The sequence below is a fragment of the Centruroides sculpturatus genome, unplaced genomic scaffold, assembly GCF_000671375.1.
Source record: "Centruroides sculpturatus isolate CEXI.00-Female unplaced genomic scaffold, Cexi_2.0 scaffold1253, whole genome shotgun sequence".
NCBI classification, from domain to species: Eukaryota; Metazoa; Arthropoda; class Arachnida; order Scorpiones; family Buthidae; genus Centruroides; species Centruroides sculpturatus.
This window is the reverse complement of record NW_019385370.1, coordinates 32,149-54,371: the sequence shown is the minus strand read 5'-3', so window position 1 is coordinate 54,371 and position 22,223 is coordinate 32,149. Positions and strand designations below refer to the sequence as shown.

At 26.5% G+C, this 22,223-nt stretch overlaps 1 protein-coding gene across 1 annotated transcript in view; it reads right to left on the bottom strand.

Moving 5' to 3' along the window:
* LOC111638229 overlaps positions 1 to 22,223 on the bottom strand; it is a 46,512-nt gene that overhangs the window by 6,601 nt on the left and 17,688 nt on the right. The window contains exons 4-11 of the mRNA XM_023383889.1: positions 21,346 to 21,523; positions 20,760 to 20,928; positions 15,626 to 15,774; positions 10,508 to 10,569; positions 7,587 to 7,789; positions 6,332 to 6,535; positions 4,079 to 4,562; positions 441 to 543 (exon numbers count right to left, since the gene is read on the bottom strand). Of these exons, the coding sequence (XP_023239657.1) occupies positions 441 to 543; positions 4,079 to 4,562; positions 6,332 to 6,535; positions 7,587 to 7,789; positions 10,508 to 10,569; positions 15,626 to 15,774; positions 20,760 to 20,928; positions 21,346 to 21,523 (1,552 nt within the window). The remainder of the gene's footprint in view (positions 1 to 440; positions 544 to 4,078; positions 4,563 to 6,331; positions 6,536 to 7,586; positions 7,790 to 10,507; positions 10,570 to 15,625; positions 15,775 to 20,759; positions 20,929 to 21,345; positions 21,524 to 22,223) is intronic.

The following is a 22,223-nucleotide window of genomic DNA, read 5'->3' as shown; positions in this document are numbered from 1 at the left end:
TTTTGTTGATTAACGGTTGAGGAGATGGAGAGATAAAGGGGGTCGAGTGTCATATCTGGAGTGAGGTCAGATTTAATAAAGACTTTACTAGTTACTAGCATTTACAATTTCTTATAAAACTCATCTCTAAACCCTCAAAATTATACTTTTTGCCATTTTATAATACTAAAAATATAAAAAATGCTTTAATAAAATATCATAACAGATAGTGCCACCAAAATTTTAAATGTTGCTGGGAAAGTTGGGCGACTGAGTGCTAATTTATTTAAGTTTTTCTGTCAAACTCTCAATACATTCAGCTAACCTTATAATCATAATATTAAATCTAAGTAACAGGTTGACAATTCAAATTATATGAAATACCTCATATGAAGCACAAACAACAATCATAATAAAGATCTTTTTAATAAATTTTAAAGAAATATTTATTTTAATTTTACCTTGCTTTCCTTAAAAAATTAACAGACGGAGAGAGCATTGCATCATCTTCTTGAGCAGCTTTTAATAATGGCCAGCTGAATCTATGCTCTGAAAGAACAGGCTCTACAAAATAAAGTAAATTTCTATCAATTTTGTTTTCAAATTGCATAAAAAAGAAAAAAAGTTTGTTTTTAAGCTACCTAATAATATAATAATTTAATACAATAAAATTCTGCATTAAAAAATAGTAAAATATAATTTTCAAATTAAAATATTTTATAACATTATGAACAGAAATTGCCTCAATAAAATAATTATAAAATTCATTAATACTGATTTTCTTGATACTATATAATCAATTTTGCTGGAAAGCTAATCTGTTAAAATATAGAAGCAATAATTCATGATTTGTTATTGCTGGATTCCTTCATAAATTCTATTTTTATTTACTGTTTTGCATGAAAATTATCTGCAATCAATCTATACATTATTATAATCAACTACAAAATATTTTTTTTTATAATAATTGCAAACAATTGCTAAAATTCTGGTTATGAAATAATTACTTAATCAGAAAAATTTTCAACCATGTCTGTGGTCATCTTTAGCTTACAGAATAAACAGAGTAAATTTGTTTTAAATTATAAAAAAAAACAAAGAAAAAGAAAAATAAATACATAGATATATCAATAAAATAACAAAAAATGTACATAACAAGTAAAAATATTATATAGATGAGTAATGTACAAAAATGTTCATTGCCAACAGAACTTAAAAAATAAATAAAATTGTCCAAATTTAGCTTTTATAAGATTGATAAGGGTGAGAGAAATCTCACCTATGTGCTAATTAAATACATGCACTGTCTAAGATTTAAAGCATTGTATTCATTTATTATTGGCAGTTTATTCCCAAAGATGTGAATATATAGGGTGCACCAAAAACACCTGACAATTTTCAAATTTTAATTTGTAAGACACTCATTAACTGTCTCTGTAAATATGACAGGCTATTACATTCAGTGTGCCTTGAAGTTCAGCTTGAGACAGAGTGTTGGTCTGTGCAGCATTGCATTGCAGCAGTAAAGTCATTTATCAAGAAAGAATCTATCATGGCTACACAATGCAACTTTTAACACATTTGGTTGACGTGATGTTCCAGTCACAATACTCTACTGCTATGGATGAAGAAATGGTATCAGGAAGGAACTGTGAAGGACAAGACACATTCAGGACATACTTGTTTGATATATATATACTGGAACACATTGATTGTGTATGGGATGCAATCTTGCATAATCATCAATGGTCAGCTTGGCAGATACCAGTGTTTCCTAAATCCTACAGAAAGATCTTCACTATAATCCTTACAAAATCCAAGTTGTACATAAGCTTACTAAACAGGACAAAACAACTTCAATTTTGCAATGAGATCTCAAAGCTTCTGCATACTGAAGAGGGTCTTCTGAACAGGTTACTGATGAAATCTTACATATATTTATCCAATCTTCCCGACATTTTACTTAAAAATATAGCACCGTATTTTAAATTTTTCTTTCACTTCAAATAAACTGTATATAACTGAAAGAAATTGTTGCACACACACATAACCAAGCTTTATGATTGATATATTTAATTTTAAAAAGTTGTGTTTTATTTCATAATAAATTTTAGAAACAAAAACATTTTTGTTTAAAATAATGAAAATGATAAAATTCTTATTTTAAGTTTTCTGCAGATCAATTTATTTTCTCCCACAGACTGGTAACAAGTCACAGATCAAAAACTTTGGAAACCAGCATATTAAAGTATTTGCATGAAAACCCAATAATATGACTAACAAGTTGTATAATTCATCATTTTTTTACACACAGTAACAATTAATATTCTTTGAATCATTTGGTTACTTAAAAACTTCTAATAAAAATTAATAGTTTTCATTTTGTTTTAATATTAAATCTGTTTCATATTTGTTAAAATAGAATTCTTTAGAATATTTATTAGAAAATAAAAATGTAAAAAATTGAAGAATTTCTTGTTAATACACCATTAATGATAGTTTATAATTGAAATATTTCAATTTAACTTAAGTCTACTACAAATAGTTGTTATTATATACAGTCAACTCACTATAAAACAAACACTGATAAAAGCAAATTTTGCCATTGCCCTGGCAAATTGTAACATTAATTTTCATGCAATAAAGCAAACAAAAATTTTACCAGAATTCATTAAAATGAACTCTAAATTATCTTAACAATCCCCCAAAAAGTAACCTTATTTTCAATAATGACTTTATTATTCATGTCAAAAAGTGTAAAAAGCAAAGTGGTACTGTAATAAATCTTCTATAGGAATAGAATAATTTTCTTCTCCTAGCAAAGATGGTTCTTGCCTCCAATTGTAGAGCAATTCAAACATCTGAGTTTAGCAGACAATTCTACTGTACTCAGAAAATAGGAGTTAAAGTTAAGGACACCCACCCCTTTAAATGGATGCAGTCCCATGCTAGTTTTCCATATCAGGAGGGTGTATAGAGTGATGCTAGGTTCAGCTACTTTGTGCCAAAAAATATTTTCTACTTTTTTAATCTTTAACAGAAAAAAAATCACAAATTTCTTTTAGCTTTGTTTTGTTTAACCACTCCGAAATACTGCTCCACATTTAAACAGCAAATACAGTCTATTCCTCATTTTCTTTGATTTGAAAATTGTTTAGATCATTAATTTATTTTTGTAAATAACTTTAATTTTATATAACTATCTTTGTTAAGTAAATTCAAATTATTATAATTTAGAGTTTTCGATTGCTTATTAATCTGTAACTTGGTAAGTTATACAACCTTGACTCTGAAAATTGTTAATACAAATTTTTGATAAAGTGAACTAACTACTCTTCCCCTGGTGATTTGTATTAATGGGAATTGACTGTATAGATTAAATTTTTCATGTGAAAATATCAATATTAAAACTTACCATTGCCATCACCATGTTCATGTAAAGAAGTGAGATCTAGAGGAGGAAAGANAATCTTGTAAGCTTCTTTCGTGTTTAATAAACGGTTGTGTTGTTTGTAAACGAAGCATCTATCTCTGACTCAACTGCTTCCACATGTCGTTGATTGTTACCGCTCGGCAATCCAAACGGCAAGGGAGACGATGACGATACATATCACATATTATTGTTCGTCGAGAGATTTTGTTATTTCTCCCCCCCTCGGCCCCCACATTCAGCTACTTTGTGCCAAAAATAATTTCTACTTTTTTAATCTTTAACATTTAACAGAAAAAAAATCACACATTTCTTTTAGCTTTGTTTTGTTTAACCACTCCGAAATACTGCTCCACATTTAAACAGCAAATACAGTCTCTTCCTCATTTTCTTTGATTTGAAAATTGTTTAGATCATTAATTTATTTTTGTAAATAAATTTAATTTTATATAACTATCTTTGTTAAGTAAATTCAAATTATTATAATTTAGAGTTTTCGATTGCTTATTAATCTGTAACTTGGTAAGTTATACAACCTTGACTCTGAAAATTGTTAATACAAATTTTTGATAAAGTGAACTAACTACTCTTCCCCTGGTGATTTGTATTAATGGGAATTGACTGTATAGATTAAATTTTTCATGTGAAAATATCAATATTAAAACTTACCATTGCCATCACCATGTTCATGTAAAGAAGTGAGATCTAGAGGAGGAAAGAGATCACTTTTATCTGGTGAACTATTAAAGTTTTCATCATGAGTTGAATGAAATTCTGTGTGTGTGCAAGAGAGTTCTGAATAATCACAGGTATTACTTTCTAAGACTTGTTTATGAGATTTACTGAGAGATTCATCTGAATTGAATTTATCATCTTGGAAGCTGTAATTATCTTTCCATAATGTTGATCCATGATTATTAAATATTTTTTCTTCTTTCACTTTATTACTAGGTTTTGGTGGTCTTTGTTCTATTACATTTTCTTTAAGTGAATCTGTTTCCTCCTCCTCTTCCATTTGTGAAACTGAAGTTGTATCTTCTTTCCAACACTGTTTCACTGTTTTTTCATACTCTGTGGTTTGAAAACTATTAATTGTAGCATTCTTCTTTCCATAATCAACATGATTCACTGATGAATAGTGTGGCTTCTTATACTGAAAAATTTTTATTAGTTTCTCATCAGTAAATTAAAGATTAATTCTAAATTCTAACAATAAAATTTTTCCTACACTAATGAAATTATTAAACAATTAGCCTAACTTCAAACAGCTGTGGGGTTCAGGGGCTGTCAAAATTTATTATGCACTTTTTGGGTAGGGTCCTGCCAACAGGTGTGTTTTATCAGACACACCGTTGATTGAGACAAAATAAATGATTAAAGCGCAAGGGTAAGAGCCACTCCAAAGGCCAAAAATGAGCCTCTCAGGAGGAAGAATGCAGAGTCAGATATAACCAATTAAAGAAAATTTATAACACAAAATGGAAGTTTAGAACAGAATTATAAAATCTGATTTTTGGAAATTTGCCTATCTCTATCTATACAACGAGGGGGTGCCTAACAGGGGGTATTTGAACTTACGCGACTCACAACATACCAGGTAAACAAGTTGTCTTTTCTTGAGCTACTCTCGCTCTGGTGCTCGTCCGTTCTCTCTTTCTTGCTTTCTGCGTCTTTCTCACTTTTCTCCTCTTCTTTTTCTGCTTCTTTCTCTCTTGCTCTCTGTCTGTCTGACTGACTTTTCTCCTCTGTCTGTCTGTCTGTCTTTCTCTGGTTGCTCCTCTCTTTTTAAACACTTCCAGCATGAGAAAGTCTGTCATTGGGTGATGATTCATTGGCAGTGTCGTCACTGTAGCTGAGATGGTGTTTTCTTATTTAGTAATGACATTGAACTTTCATAGAGTCATCTCTGAGTTGACGTGACTCATCTTTGCTTTGGGATAATCATTATTCATTGATTGCTTTGACTAAGTTCTTTGTTTAATATGTAAACATTGCCGAAAACAAGGGGGGAAATGCGATGTTCTCATTTCTATATATATATATTATATTTTCTTTTATAATTTTAATTATTTAATTGCTCCTTCCTCTCTTCCTTGGCATGTTGTGAGATTTCTGATAGTTGGATAATAAACCGTTTTATTGTAATTTGTCTTTTTAAATTATTGCGAGTCGATATTAAAATTTGGAAAAGGGGATCCCTAGATCGGTAANATTTCCTCCTACAACTTCGGTTGTTGTTCAAGATACAGTTAAGGTTTTAACAAAGTTCAAGTGAATACATAATTAGTAAAAAAAAGTTGAAATAAAGTAAATAAACAAAAATTATTACAAATGTCATAAATAACAGTTCACAAATGCATACATAGTTATTTTGGAGGGGGAAATGGTGGTCTTCACACAGCATTTCAGACTTGTAAAAATTCTAAAATTTTTAGAAAATACTGTGATTAAAAATTTGTTTTCAAATGTAGTAATAAACTTTGTATAACAATATTCTGTTAAAAGTTGTATATTCTTGTAATAAATTCAATTTAATTGTATAATTTCTCATAATATAGCAATATTATTATACTATTTGAATATAAATTTTACTGTCATAAGCTAAATTATGATAAATGCATCATTTCATTTGTTTTAAATTCAAAAATAATATTTAGAAAATACAAATTAGTAATGAATTTAAAGATTTATAGAAAAAATATTCATAAACAATAAATCATACAAAGATATAAACTTTAGAATGTATGTATATACCAATAAATAAAAATTTTTTAAAAATTTATATATCCTTATTCACACGTACTTCAAACTTTTGGTACTTTCAGCAGATTTCTTACATTTTATTATAAAAACATTTTTGACATTTGTAAACAAAAATAAATTTACATTTTACAAAATTAAAAACTATAATATTCCAATTACCATATTGCAGTCATTAGATATATCCATTAAACTGATGCATTTCTCTTCAACAAAATTCATTTCATGAAAATTAGTAAAATCTAACTCTCTTCTTTTTGGCTTAGGGGGATGTGGGCTATGATCTCTAATATCATGAAATGTTAATTCTTTTACTGTTATGTTGTATTTCATTTTTAAAGTAGTATTTTGTTTATTCATATCAATCTAGAAAAATAAAGAGAATTTACTTAGTTATAAATCATTAAAATAATTCTTACATGTATTTATATTTGAATTTCCTAATACAACACAGATATCTATTTCTATTCTATTTTCATAAAAACAAAATCAAACAGAGCAGTGTAATGTTTCTGTGCTGAGAATCTTATGATAAGATGTACAGTATATCTCAGAAAAATTTAATTTGTATAATCCTATAAGGCTTCTTGAATTATTTGAAATTTTAGTTTTAAAGGTTATTAAGGTCATTAAATCTTTCTTCTTCCTATAAAAGATTATTTTCAGGATTTACTTATTAGGCACATAATTACTTTGGATAAAATCCCTCGATTTTATTTTTGTCAATGTGTTTCAATATATTAACTTTTATTCTAACAACATTTTACAATGTTCTATTGTATACTTTCATAATTAATTCTTAAAAATTTTTGCTGGATATGTTCTACATCATTCTAACCTACCGAACTGAGTTGTTTTAAGCTAAGGAAGATCAGATGTATTATGATCCTTTATTGAAAGTGTTGGTTAAAAAAACAAAATAGCTTACTTCAGATATTTATATAATGAAAACTAAACTGAAATTTATAAAAGCATGCCTAATAATACCATCATATTACAATTTTTGACTTCATATACAACAGGATAAGATTAGACTATATATATAAATCAATCTTTAAGCTTCAATTTAATACCAAATGTACTCAGAATTGGAACAAATATATATTTTACTTTTTAATTACCTTCTTTGAAAATGTTTACATTAAAAATTTTAATTCACAGTGTATTTTTACATGAATTTTTATAAATCCATGTCAATTTAATATATGGAAAAGACATACAATGAATAATTCATTAAAAAAAGTTTAAAAATAAATGAAGCCATTATATTAAATATCACAGTGATTACAATTTTGTAAAATTAATATAAATAATTTTTGTCATTTCAATTCCATATTACAACTCTTAATATAATGATAAAATCCAATTAATTATTTCTAATAAGTAATCACTCAATAATTTTATTAAATTATTTTACCTCTTTCTGTAATTGAGTGTTTTCAATATTCATGGAATCTGATAATACTCTTACTTCCTCATGGCTGTTAAAGCGTCTGATATGTTCTTTACCCGTAAAAAACAATTCATCTTTTTTAAATGGTGGTCTTTCTTCTGAGCTTGATCTCAAAGGTTGCAAATCTTCCCCCGAAGGCCTTCTTTCTTTGCGCTTTCTACTTAAAACTGAAAAATTATTTAAAAAATTTTTTTTAAATAATTAAAATTTTAGCTGGTGACAAAATTTTTTATATATATTTTATTTTTATTTTTTCAGGATAATATGCATTATTTTTACATTAATTTATCTTTGTAGTTTTAGCATTTATAGATTTAATGTTTTTATTCAAATACCAAAAAACATTTTGACAGAACAACAGTTTTGGTCTCTTTTTTTTTTTTGCATTTTTGGCTAATTGGATATAAAGGGGGGTGAATTGGTCATTGAAGGTGTTGGTGAACTTTTCAGTGCAGCTTATTTAACAACAGTGTAATTACATACCAGGAATTATCAGTAATTGGATTTTGCTAGATTTAAGAATGTGGTTATTTATTAATAGATTAATTTTGGAATTAATCACATGCCTATTATTAATTGCTGGAATAGAACCTAACCCAGGCCCTCTTTCCCATTCTCCCCAACATTTGAGTCAAATAGACATGCAAAAGAGGGGGGCGTGGTAGGCTATGAAAGAAAAATTCTAAAAAAACAGTCAAAGAAAATCAAGTGGAAGATTTATTGAATGAAGAATACTTTCCAATTGAAGAGGATTCCAATAGAGATAGTTTCAAAACCAAAAGATTTACAAAAATATCTGAATACTTGGAAGCATTAAGGAATAAGGATCCCCTGGTACAGGAAGAATCACAATACACACTTAAATCAATATATGAACTTATACAAAATAACTTTTCACATCTTAGTAGAAAATACAGGGAATCAAGACAGAACTTAATTTAATGAAGGAAGAAAATAAGCATTTTCAAGGACTAGTGAATTTGTCACAGAAAATGGAAGAAATAGATGCATTATCCACAAATAATAGCTTTTTAAAAGGTATGTTTGAATTTAAGTTAGATAAATTAACAAATGAGAAAAACGAATAAAAATATTATAGTTATTAATTTTCCATTTATTTCAACCAATTATGTCATGAAAATCCATCAGTTCATTAAGGAGGATTTGAGAATAAAAAATAGCTCTATAAAAAGCATAACCAGGTTAAGTAACGATAGAACTAACCCTATTATGAGGATTGCATTGGATTCCTTGTACAATAGAAATTTGATGTTAAAAGAATTTTGGAAATTAAAAGCTAAAGCTAATAGTGAAGAAAGGACAAAAAAACAATTTTTTACTGTTGACTTATTCCAAAGATCTAGATTAAAAAGAAAAAAGCTACAAACTATAATTAAACAAGAAAAATTAAAAATAAACAAATTAATTATTAGAGATTATTATTATATCCAAGATAAAAAAATATTCATGTACAAATTAGAAATTTCTACACCGGAGTATTTATAATACACGTACCTCTCTGCCTTTTACTGGTGTGCTCCTTCCAATCAAATAATAAAGTAATTGCAAACGTTTTCAAACCATTACAGCTCTTCTTCGGGCATTACAGAACTTCCTATTCGAATTTGTGTTTCCAATCCAACAGCACCACAAATGTGCAGATCCGTAATGACGCTGTTGGTCGCACGAGACAATATTCCAGAAGATATTCCATAACTTTAAATTCAATTGGAAACACAAATTCGAATAGGAAGTTCTGTAATGCCTAAAGAAGAGCCGTAATGGTTCAAAAATGTTTGCAATTACTTTATTATTTGGTTAGAAGGAGCACACCATTAAAAGGCAGAGAGGTAGGTGTATTATATTCATGTACGATACCAATTTAGATAAAGTGATACAACTAAATATTTTTTAGGAGGGAATTCTTAGAACTTATATTGAGGGATTCAGATGATGACTCAAATACTTAAATGTTATAATTATAAACCCAGGAAATTAGAATTGGTCAATTGGAATTAGAAATATAGATATATAATTAATTAATGATAAATTTACAGGAACTTTCCTTTTATTAATACAAAATGTATGATAGTAACTTCTAATAGTGACTCTGGATCATTCAAGTCTGCAGGAAAAATTTCTTGGTATTTGTCTTCAGTGAATACATGGAATGCAATTAATACTAGAAAGGTATACAGAAAAAGTAAATATACTGCAGGTGCTTATGTTACTCTGACCAAAATTGAGTGTTGAGAAGAAAGGTCAATGAACAAGGATTTCAAGGACAGTTTTGGAATATATATTAATGTTAAACAATCACAACAGGAGATTAAAAACCATATAAGAACTAGAGTAACTTAATAGCAGTACTGGAATAATACTGATTTAAAAATGTTATAAGAATGCTACAGTTAAATTTAAACAGAGTTGATACAATAATCTGTTATGTTGTAGGTATTTTTCCCAAATTTATATGGTTTGTTGTTTTTTAAAAGAAGTACTACAATTACAAAATGGATGTTACTTCGTGTGTTGAATATGACCATTAATGTAAATATCAAGTACAAATTTCTTCTCATATAGCAGAATTATGACTAATTATTGTTTAAACATTTTGTTAAAATCTTTGTAATCAAGTTATATAATATGTTTTAATTTATATTAATGAAAATGTATATCTATGTTAACAAAACAGTTAAGATGTATCATATTGAATTAATATGTTGTTAGATGATTATGATTGATTAATATTTGAAACACCCCTTGTAACAGGTTAAATCCTAATACAAATAAACATTACTTACTTACTTACTTAATTGGATATAAAGATAAAAATTTACATACATAAGTTATATTCAACAATAAACTTGAATTAACAAACATACCATTATCACTTCGTCCAACTGTTATGTTTTCTTCAATTATGTATTTGGAACTTTTCAGATCACTGTAAAATATTAAAATATGTTATTAATTAATATTCACTGCTATTTAATCTTTCTATTTATTAAAATCAATATATGCAACAAACTAGTTGTCTAATTTTGATTTTTTTTAATTATTCATTTAATCTGTTTGTTCTAGTCAAATTTGTTATTACTGAACAATCTTCAATAAGAGGTAAATTGCTAAAATTTACTTATTGACTTTATTTAATTTATAGTAAAAGCTGTTTTTGTATATATTTCTACATTCCTTGATTACAGTGCACAAGTTTTTTATGTTTCATGCTTTACATAAAAAATGTAAACAAACAACAAAGTAAAACATGTCAAATAAATTATTAGGAAGAGAGAACAAAATTATGTATAAACATAAAAACACTATTTGTTATGCACTGATTAAATCAGCAGATAATTTGATTCTTAAGAGGAAAGAAAAAATAATCAGATAGTTAAAAGAATGTGAGAAATTAATTTCAACAGATAATACATGTTCTAAATATCATTTATTATATAATAATTAAAAAGCTAAAGAGAAATTATTCTTAAGATCCTGAAAAGTACTTTTCAGGATCAGGATTGAGGGTGTTTCAATAAGTAATGCCTTTTATTTTTTTTAAACAAACATTTTAATGTTTATTTAAACATGAATATAGTAAATGAAATATGAATATAGTACATAAAGTTTGAATTTCTGGCAACACTATTGCATAATAGGAACATTTGTGTCACCTGTCGGACATTTCTGACAAATGGAAAGAAAATAGCGTGCATGCTATCATTGTCCACGCTCAAAGAGCAGCAAAGTGTTATTTGTTTTCTATGGGCAGGGGACAAGAAATGTGAACAAATTCACATGGAAATGCAGAAAGTATACGGTCATGATTGAATGGACTATTCAAACGTCCATTGATGATGCAAAATGTTTAAAAATGGTCATCAGTGTGTGATTGATGAGCACAGGTCAGGCCATCTGGTAAGTGCAGCTTCACCTCAAACATTTGCTGCTGTTGATCAAATGATTCAAAGCAACCTTGAAGATGCTGTCAGAAAAATTGCTCAGTGTCCTGTTTGGTCCTCTGAAGAAATTCCTGGTTGGAGGAAGGTTCCATTCTGATGAGGAGGTTATATCAGCTGTTTGTAGATGGTTGTATGGCCAGGAACCAGCATTCTACAACACAAGCACCTTCAAGCAGGTACACTGCTGGGTAGCCTAATACAGAAGTAGCCTAACCCACATATTTGATTTTGTATATTCTGTATTTTCCATATGCATTAAAACTTTTGCTTAAAAAAATAAAAGGTGTTACTTATTGAAACCCCTTTGTATATGATTTTATTTTTGGACAACAGATACTTGTAGAATATCATTACAATTAAACATGTAGTTGTTAGTATACCATTTTAGCACTAGTTATCTATTACACAGGGTGGGGTGAAAATAAATGATTTAAAGTGAGTCCCATTTCCACACGTTAGTAGTATGTGAGTTAATATGTACAGTGATTTGTAGCATTGACAAAAAAAAAATTTCATACTTTTGTTGTAGAAAAATTTTTCATTTGATACACTATATCAGTGGGATATATAATTATGGCTAAATTCTAATGTTAATTTATATAAAGAAAACTGTAATGATCAGTCTGTCAGTTTGGATGTTTATTGCCATATCACAGGGAAATACCTGAACACATTTTAACCAAATTTAACCAACTTCTCTTGAATTGACAGATCCAAAATGTGAAGGTTTACACATATATAATGTAAAATAGGTAAATGTCTCTTCAATCCTAAAAAAGAAATCCTTCGGTAGACTGTCTTGCAACTCTACAGGTTATAAAACTCCTTTATTGTTTTCAAATGGCATGCAAATCGACCAGCAATAATACAACATGATAGAGGGCACAAGTCAATAATTTATATTGTAAGAATTATGCATTGCACGTAAGATAAATTATTTTGTCTGTTGAACCTTTTAAAGATTATACAACATATACTACTGTGTTCTTTTAAAAATGAAACACTTGTAAAGAAAGCCTGTATGCATGTATATTTTGTAGATAACAACTTTTTAGAAAAATTTGTTATAAATAGTTTGTTAAAATGTTACTAACAATTATAATTTATAATTACTTGTATAGCATAATGAAAATTATTTCGATGTAATATGCCCTTAAAAGAGAAAATGGAAATTTTTGAAAACATTGTAAATTGAAACTACAAGTACTGTATTAGTGTGAAAAAACATGTGGAGTTCCTTAGGGTATTATGAAATGTGTTTTATGTTTTGTAAACATTTTCTACACGCGTTGTTTTTATGTCAATTCAATAATTGAATTTTATTTTGTAGCACTGAAGAGGGGCTAGAAAATTAAACTTGCCCGAAATAAAGGAGTTTTATAACCTGTAGAGCTGTGAGACAGTCTACCGAAGGATTTCTTTTTTTGGATTGAAGAGACATTTATCTATTAAACAAATAATACAGCTACCATTAGAAAATTCAACTATATAATGTAGATTTTGAGATATATATAAATTTAAATGTAATGGAATTCTGTCTGTCTGTTTCTTTGTTTGCTAGATGATAACATACATCAATCATCAAATGCCATCAAGCAATTATCTATAAGAAAGTTGTAATATTGAAGTGTAGTATTATGTTTAGAGAACTAACATTAAGAAATAATCAGTGAGAAATTAGTAAAATATGTGAGAAATTAGATAAAGTAACGTCACTGCGCTAGATGTGTTACATATATGCATGGGAGATTTTTCAAAGCATTTTGTGTTGTGTTCATGGTTACTTATTCCTAACTATATTGGTATAAGTTTTCTGTGGTGGTCCCCACCCCAACCACCCCTAATGACCACTCACACACTCTTAACTTAAGCACGTGCAATTTTTTATTTTTTGCAATTTCATTATTGTAAATACTCAGGTCAGTAAATGTACATTTTAGTTACTAGGACCATTGTTTTTAACTAGGGTTTCTCATTTCCTAGTCTTTTGCTTGTCTCAGGATTTTGGAAAAAAGTGAACTGTTTCTTGAGATCCCAGAATAGAATTAATTATTTTTAAGATATACAAAATATCTTTAAAAAATGAAAAATAATTATATCATTTAATTTCAAGTAATTTAATACGTTCTGCAACCTCCAAAATCATATTAATAATGCTGTGTAAGATATATATTAAAAATTACCTTTGAATTACATAGAAATTTTCACAAATAGAAAAAATTTATTAAAGTTTGCTGGAAACTGCATACAACAACAGCAACAACAAAATGCTTTGAACTGAGTTGAAAATTTAAAAAAAATGAACTTAGATCAAACTTGTAATTTAAAAGGTAATTTTCATTTTTTAAATAAAACATAATACAAAATATTATTGTAAATTTTTATATTAAAATTTTAAAAAGCAATGATGATCAATACTCTGATTACTCAATCTGATTCTTATTTTAGCAATGAAAAGGCCTGCTACCAAGAACACTCTTTCCGATTCAATTGATGTTAGTGGAATCATATTTAATGCATTTAAGAGAAGACAGATGTTATGTGTTTTTTCACTTGTAGCCTGAAAGATTTCTAGTTTGTTTTCGAAATTGTAATACTTCTTTTGCTCTCTAGTATTCTTGATTTGTCTACCTCGGCTGCTTTAATAGAAACATCAAGCTTATAGCCCAATAATTCAGCAGTTTGTTTGTCTTTAATAATCAGGTTTACGAAGAAAAACTTCATACTTGCAGACTTCATACTCGTTTGTATCCTTGCCCAATTTACACAACCTGGCATTATGCAGTTATTGAAGCCTGGTTAAAAATTAAGACTGCATAAGCATAATTATTCTATATATTACAGGTTCTGACAAGTAAAGAATTTTCAGAGTCCTGCCACAAATAAGTTACATATTGATTATTGACCATTTGTGAGATGACATAATGAGCAAGCATTTAAAAAACTAATAAATAGGTTTAAAATTAATAAATACAAATGTATTCTGACAGTTTATGAGTTAATTACACTTTCTATTTGCAAAATTTCCTCAAACTTTAAACTTTCCTCAAATCTCAAAATTTCCTCAAACATAAAATAAGAAAAAAGTGAACTTTTAAGAAATTTGCAGGGTTTCCTGGAATGAGAAGAATTTCCCAGATTAAAAAACAACTGGATCCCGTTTGAGAAACCCATTTTTAATGTCCTCTCCCAACCAACCTCACCTCCTCAAAAGCCTGTTTCTTGGACTTTTGAGGGAGTGATTATCTCCCAATACAAAATTGTGCCCCCTGAACACCCATAGAAAAAAAACATCCCCAAAGTTTTTGCATTTCTCAATATTTCAAGGCAGAGTTCAAAAATGTAAAATTTTGGGGGGGTCAACAAAAGGGGAGGATGATGATTAGTCAAAAAATAACCCCAACCAAGAATTTTACATTTTCAGATTTGAGATCTTGAGATGCAACAACCTTTGTTATATATAACAGAAAGAAAAAACCCTCAGAGGACAAGTATAGCAACCAGTCAAAAAATGAACTCCCAAGATTTTCATATATTATATATAACAGAGCAAGGAAAATATGACATTACAAATAATCCGGAACATTTAAAATTGGTTTAAAATGTATGAGTGTGTGCATGCGCAGACAAACTGTACATATTGATATAAAGAGTACTTAATTAGAAGTAAACATTTTTGAAATTATACAGTACAGATATTTCACTTTGTTATTATAAGCATCATTGGAATATTGACAATTGGTAAGTTATTATTGTTGAAGATTATTTGTGGAAAGCTAAATTGTATTCAACAAAAAAAATTTGGTTACTTCCTAACTCAAATTTATTATTATTTAATTAAGATGCATTATGTTAAATAAAAGTAAAATGAGCAAACAACTAATTTGCTACTTTTGTTTATTATACTTGAATTAAAAAAATATTCTCCAAATATCTTCTTCGGTGTATAATATATTGATCTTGAGAGTTTGATAAATAAGTATGATATCAGAGTAAATAAAACAAATCATGAAATATAACAATACTAATAAATAATCTTACCTATCAATAATAAGAACAGGAATTTGCTCATCAGGTCCTGTTGACTGCAGTGATGTAAGTGCTAGTAAGTTATCATCTAAAGGAGGAATATCTACAGACAATGGCTTCAATGGCAATAATGGCATCACTGAAGAAGGTACTGGTGAAATCTATATCAAATTTTTGAAAGTCCAGTAAATATTTTTTAAAATTATGTACATTTATTTGCTTATACTCTACTTTAAAATTTATATTATTTTTAATGTAGATTATAAATCACTTTAACAAAGAACACTATTCAATACATAATGAACAAATTATTCACAAAACTTACTATACAAAAATTATTGAACATAGTAAGCAATAATATCAAGTTTATCAGCAGATATTAAACACTAATATCTTTAAATAATTTTTCATTTACTTGATTTAAAAACTCAGTAATTATTGTCAAAATGCATGACATTCATTTGTTAAACAATGTTGAGGATGTATTCCACTTAATTTTAAAAATTTCAAGAGTCTCTATAAAAGAAAATTGTACAATTTCATACTATAACATCTACATTATATAATTTTTTAATGGTTTTTTAAATCTCATTTTGTTAATTTTTACTTTATATTGTACTTTTTACTGATTGTTGTTTTGCTCAGGATTTTGAGTTGGTGACTGTTTTTCAAACATTTCCTTTTGTAAGAATATAGAATAAAGAATAAAATAAGAGTAAGACATTTTAATGTAGTAAATTTTGGAAGGTCTATGAAAAACAAATTACATTTACATCAACTCATTAAGACTTTAGAAAAAAATCTTAATTTGATGAACTCTACTGTGTACATTTGATGAAAACCATTTGTTGACTTGTGAACTGAAATTATCAGCATTCAAATATATATGCTAACATTCATTACTGAGAGAGAAGTACTCTCAAAACTAAATGAAAAATTATGCTTAAGGATCAAGTTTTAATACACTGAAGATTTCTTTCATATTAACATTGATCCAAAAACTTTATATTAAAACTTTTTTGAATTTAGAATCCACATATAAAACATTTATGTATATTATACTAAAGGTATAAATGCATGCATACACAAGAATTTATTAAAACCATACTCAAAATGTATAAAATTTAATAATATTTCTTCAGAAACTATTGTAATAATGACATCGAAATTCACATACATTCACCAAAGATTTGATATAAATAAGAAATATTTCATTGTTCATCTGAAATTAAAAAAGTAATTCAAACAGTAAATAAAACATTAAGTTTAATATATTATAATATTCTTTATTATTTATAAAATTTATCTTAAAAAAATATTTAGTGTGAATTATTATTCATTACGGAATTCTTCTGACAAAAACAATCCTTTTTTTCTTGAACATTTGAAAATTTTTAAAATTTTTCATTTCTAAATTTTTCACAATAATCAACTGATTTTCGTACATGAAAATTTAAAGTAGTCTGCAAATAAAAGTCAAAATAACCTGATATATTTATTGAAAATATCTGCAAAAAGCATATTCTGCTTTGAAAATAACTTATTTCATTAATAATAATTTAAAATTTCTCTCAATATGAATTAAGAGTTATGTAATATTAACTACACTGCTGGCCAATTAAAATGCAACACCTGCAATATCTAGTCCTACATTGTGTTGCATTTTACTTGACCAGCAGTATATTTATTTCTGTATTTATTCTAAACATGTAATGCAAACAAATACAATTATTGTCATAGAAAAGAAGAAAATTAATTTTTAATGCATTTTTCTATTATAATTACTTTCTGACTATAATAAGCTAACAAAAATTGTTTTTGTTTAATTTCAATAAGCAAAAAAGGAAATATTATATAATTAATATTTTCTTTACATTAGAATAAATTGACTTTTTCAAGAAGCAAGACTATTAGTATGTTATTTCAAATATGTTCTTGTATCAGACATAAACAACAGAACCCCAATAAAATGATTGTTCTGCATTATCCAAAATCAAACCTGTAAGTGAATACACTACTATAATTCATAAAAGAAAGTCTGAAATGATATATATTACAAAATAATTTGATTCCATTATTTTTTATCATTTGATTTCAATGCAAATGTGATTTCAACAAATCATTCATATTAAAATGTAACTAAAGTAAAAATAATTTTAAGAATAAAAATTTGTAATATATTAGCTGTATAATAATTATGTAAAAATGTTGTTCTTTACAAGTGATTAAAGGTGCTACCATATAAATCTTTTACAATTCATAATTTTTAATCCAAAATGGCCTGGTCATCTGTTTTGAGATTTTGGTTATCATCAGTCCACATTACCTCAGATAAATAGGATTTTATTGTATTTTGATTTAATACTTGATTCAAATTTCTATCATATTTTCTGTAAAAACTCAGCAATTCTTTTCATATAATTCACTATTACATCACTATTACAAGATCAAAATTCATGTAACACTGCAAATAAATACCTATTTTTAAAAAAACAGCACAATGTTGTATACAGTAGAATAAACTTTTTCAAGATTTTGGTTTATCATCATCACATCTCAACAGTGAAAAATCAACTAATAAACTTGATATTACTGTTTATGATTACAAGATCTTTAACTTAATAAATCTTTTATCAATTGAATGTGTGAATATTAGATGTTATAAATGCAATCTATCTTAGTTACTATTACAAGTGACTTGATATAANCAAGATTATTAAAACAAAACTACATATAAGTTTAGTGAAATAAAATTGATTATTAAAAATGATAATCACACACAACACCAAATTTATACAAGTAATAAAAACATACTGTCTTTCAGCATTACTTTAGTTTAATATAAACAAAAATTGATTATTGAATATTATAAATTTTTTCAATTGTTATTTAAGATTTTTATTATATTATATATTGTTGTAAATAATCAAGTTATGTATTAATTTACTAGAATATAAAGGTATAAAATAAATCTTTGTTATAGGTTAATGATTTAATAAATGTTTTAATTCTTAAATCTTTGTTATAGGTTAATGATTTAATAAACGTTATAGGTTAATGATTTAATCAGACCAAAACTTTACCTGAATAAAAGAGGAGAGAATATACTTCCTAATACAGCAGCACCAGTTTCATTTTCTTCTTCATGACAAGTTACTTTGTGCAAAAACTGAGACAAATATTTAACAACAGTATAATTTTTAGGGGGAATATTTTGAAGACTTTGTTTTAAATTATGCATACATTCTTCTCTGTTTTGACCTAAGAATAATTTATTTGTTTATGAAATAAATTTAATAATTCAAAATCAAATTATTATTAGGCAAGTAAGTCAACCATGTTTTAATTTTAAAATATACAAGTTATGAACTAAAATTATTCTAACTAGGACATAAACTATTTGATATAGTTTTAATAAAAATGGATTGGACCAATAATTGTTCCAAAATAAAATATTTATTAATAAGAATGAAGTGATTATAATAAAACATGTAAAATTAATTAATTTATGATTTCAGTTACTTATTTTTAATTTTATGAAATAACAAATGAATGTTATAAAAATTTTGCATTACTTTACCTGGAAATTACTATACAGTATATACAAGGTGTAAAAATAAAATTAAGTGAATGCTCTTATATACAAATGCATGCAGGAAGTTGCAACATCATGCCTATTGTAGACTGATATGTCAAGGAACACATCTTAACATGGTGTACACCCACTTTTAATGAATGCATAGCTAAGCACAGCTCAGACAAATTATGGAGAAACACACATCAGGAAACAAAAATTGAGCAAAAAGTTAACATCAAGTCCTATTGCAAATTGGGCAAACTGACCTCAAAGATGTGTGAAATTTTGCAGCAGGTTTACAAAAAGTGTGTATGATTGGTTTGCATGCTTCTGCCATGGTAAAGAGTTATTAGGGAATGAGAGTCATGGTGAATGGCCCTTCAGTCAGAAACACTGACAATGTGTGCAATAGTTGATAGCAAAGGATTATCAACTAGCTGTTCAATTAATATCTACACCTTAATCAAGAACACTTTGTATGTTTCAACCCACATGATGTTCTTGATTGGTGCCACACAGCCAGACAGATAATTAGAAAAAGCACAGGCAACACAACTGCTACTTTTGCATAAAATTTACATTATTTCTATGAAAATAAAAATATGGTAAAACAAAAATGAACATTACTAAATATTTAAAATTTTAAACTTAAGTATGTGTTCAAATTTGTTTTAAATTGTGTATCTATGTTAGAAATTTACAATGCACATTTCTTTAAAGTTGTATGAATAATTTTTGAAGACTTCCATTAACCACATTTTTGTATTTCCATCACATTATCTGATGATATTGAGACTGAGAATGGAAGTTTTAATGCATAAGATAACTGTTACATTCCAAAGTTCAAACACTTTTGTGATATTTTGTCTAATATTTATTTTTAAAAAAAGCTAGTAATTATATTTTATTAGATTTCTGATCAAATTTGTCAAAGCCTCAATCTAAAATTTATTTCCTAACTATTCATATTCATCATTTATTGCACAACAGTGACATATATTTTCATCAATTCAAGTTATTGATCTATAGTAAGTGAAGAATACAAAACAGGAAGAAATTTAATTGCAAATATCAATTTTTTTATAATTTTTCAGAATACATTTTAAAACACAAATTTTATTGTAAATTAATACAAATGTCTAAATAGAATTTTATGAAATTTTGTATAGCTTTCATAAAATTCATTTTTACTCAGTAATAAATTTTTGCATAAATATTAAGAGAAAAATGGACACTTCAAAATTTTACATTATTTTTTTCAATTATTTTCAGATTAATCTTTGAAACTATTTAGATAAAACTCAAATAGTTAAATCAAACCCATGATTAAGTTTACAATATAATAAAAGCAAATTATACAAATAAAAACTTATCACTAAAAATTAGAATTGTAATTAGACTTTCGCAAATTGTTTTATATAAATCATTATAATTTCTTAGAAATACCGTAAGAAATGTAATGAAAAATTTAAGAATAAATTAATTTTTTCATTACTGAACTAGAAACAAAATTTAAAAAGCAAGTTCATTGTTCTTTGTTTACAATCAAAAAATGCTAGACTACTATACCTTTCTATTTTCAAAACACTTTGAAGAATTAAAATGTTCTCCATTTACATCTGTTTCTGGCTTGGAAATATTCACTTTTTCAGTTCCAAAGATATTATAGTAATCAGAAATAAAAAAAATAACAACTTTATCCATTAATAATCTTTGCTTGGTATCCAACTGTTTTACTCTGTAATATTATAAATTGTTACTTAATAAAAATTTGTTGAAACAAGATTATTAAAACAAAACTACATATAAGTTTAGTGAAATAAAATTGATTATTAAAAATGATAATCACACACAACACCAAATTTATACAAGTAATAAAAACATACTGTCTTTCAGCATTACTTTAGTTTAATATAAACAAAAATTGATTATTGAATATTATAAATTTTTTCAATTGTTATTTAAGATTTTTATTATATTATATATTGTTGTAAATAATCAAGTTATGTATTAATTTACTAGAATATAAAGGTATAAAATAAATCTTTGTTATAGGTTAATGATTTAATAAATGTTTTAATTCTTAAATCTTTGTTATAGGTTAATGATTTAATAAACGTTATAGGTTAATGATTTAATCAGACCAAAACTTTACCTGAATAAAAGAGGAGAGAATATACTTCCTAATACAGCAGCACCAGTTTCATTTTCTTCTTCATGACAAGTTACTTTGTGCAAAAACTGAGACAAATATTTAACAACAGTATAATTTTTAGGGGGAATATTTTGAAGACTTTGTTTTAAATTATGCATACATTCTTCTCTGTTTTGACCTAAGAATAATTTATTTGTTTATGAAATAAATTTAATAATTCAAAATCAAATTATTATTAGGCAAGTAAGTCAACCATGTTTTAATTTTAAAATATACAAGTTATAAGTTTTTGAAAATATGTATGTACAGGTAAATATGTTTTAAAATTACTCTAAATTTTTGTGCTTATAATTAACATACAATTTTCAGATTAATAAATTTATATTATCAAGTTTATCAATGATTATTAAAATTATGACTTTCAAAATATCGTTTTGAATTATATTCAGCTAACAAAATTTTAACAAAAGCTAATAATATTTCTTGTTTTCTAATATAGCTTCTCATTCCTCCATCTTTCAATTAGTTTTATACAATTAATGAAACACTAAACATAAATTTAATGTTATGGTCATTTTCTAGAAAACAGGCTCATAACAATAACAAAACATTTGATGATTATTTATTGAATTTCTTAACCAGAAAATAAAATGTGTAGCATCCTATAAATTCTGAAATTATTCAATGTAGAAATTGAAGATAACTGTTTAAACAACTAAAATTATTATTCAGTGACTTTTTTTTTGTTGAAAACTTCATTTGTAAGATTTAATTTTATTATTATTTTTACACTAGTCAGTTTCAGCAGTTTAATAAAAACTTAAAGTTTTTAATCTTTTAATAAAATATACTTTTATTTAAGAAATGTAAAAAGTAAA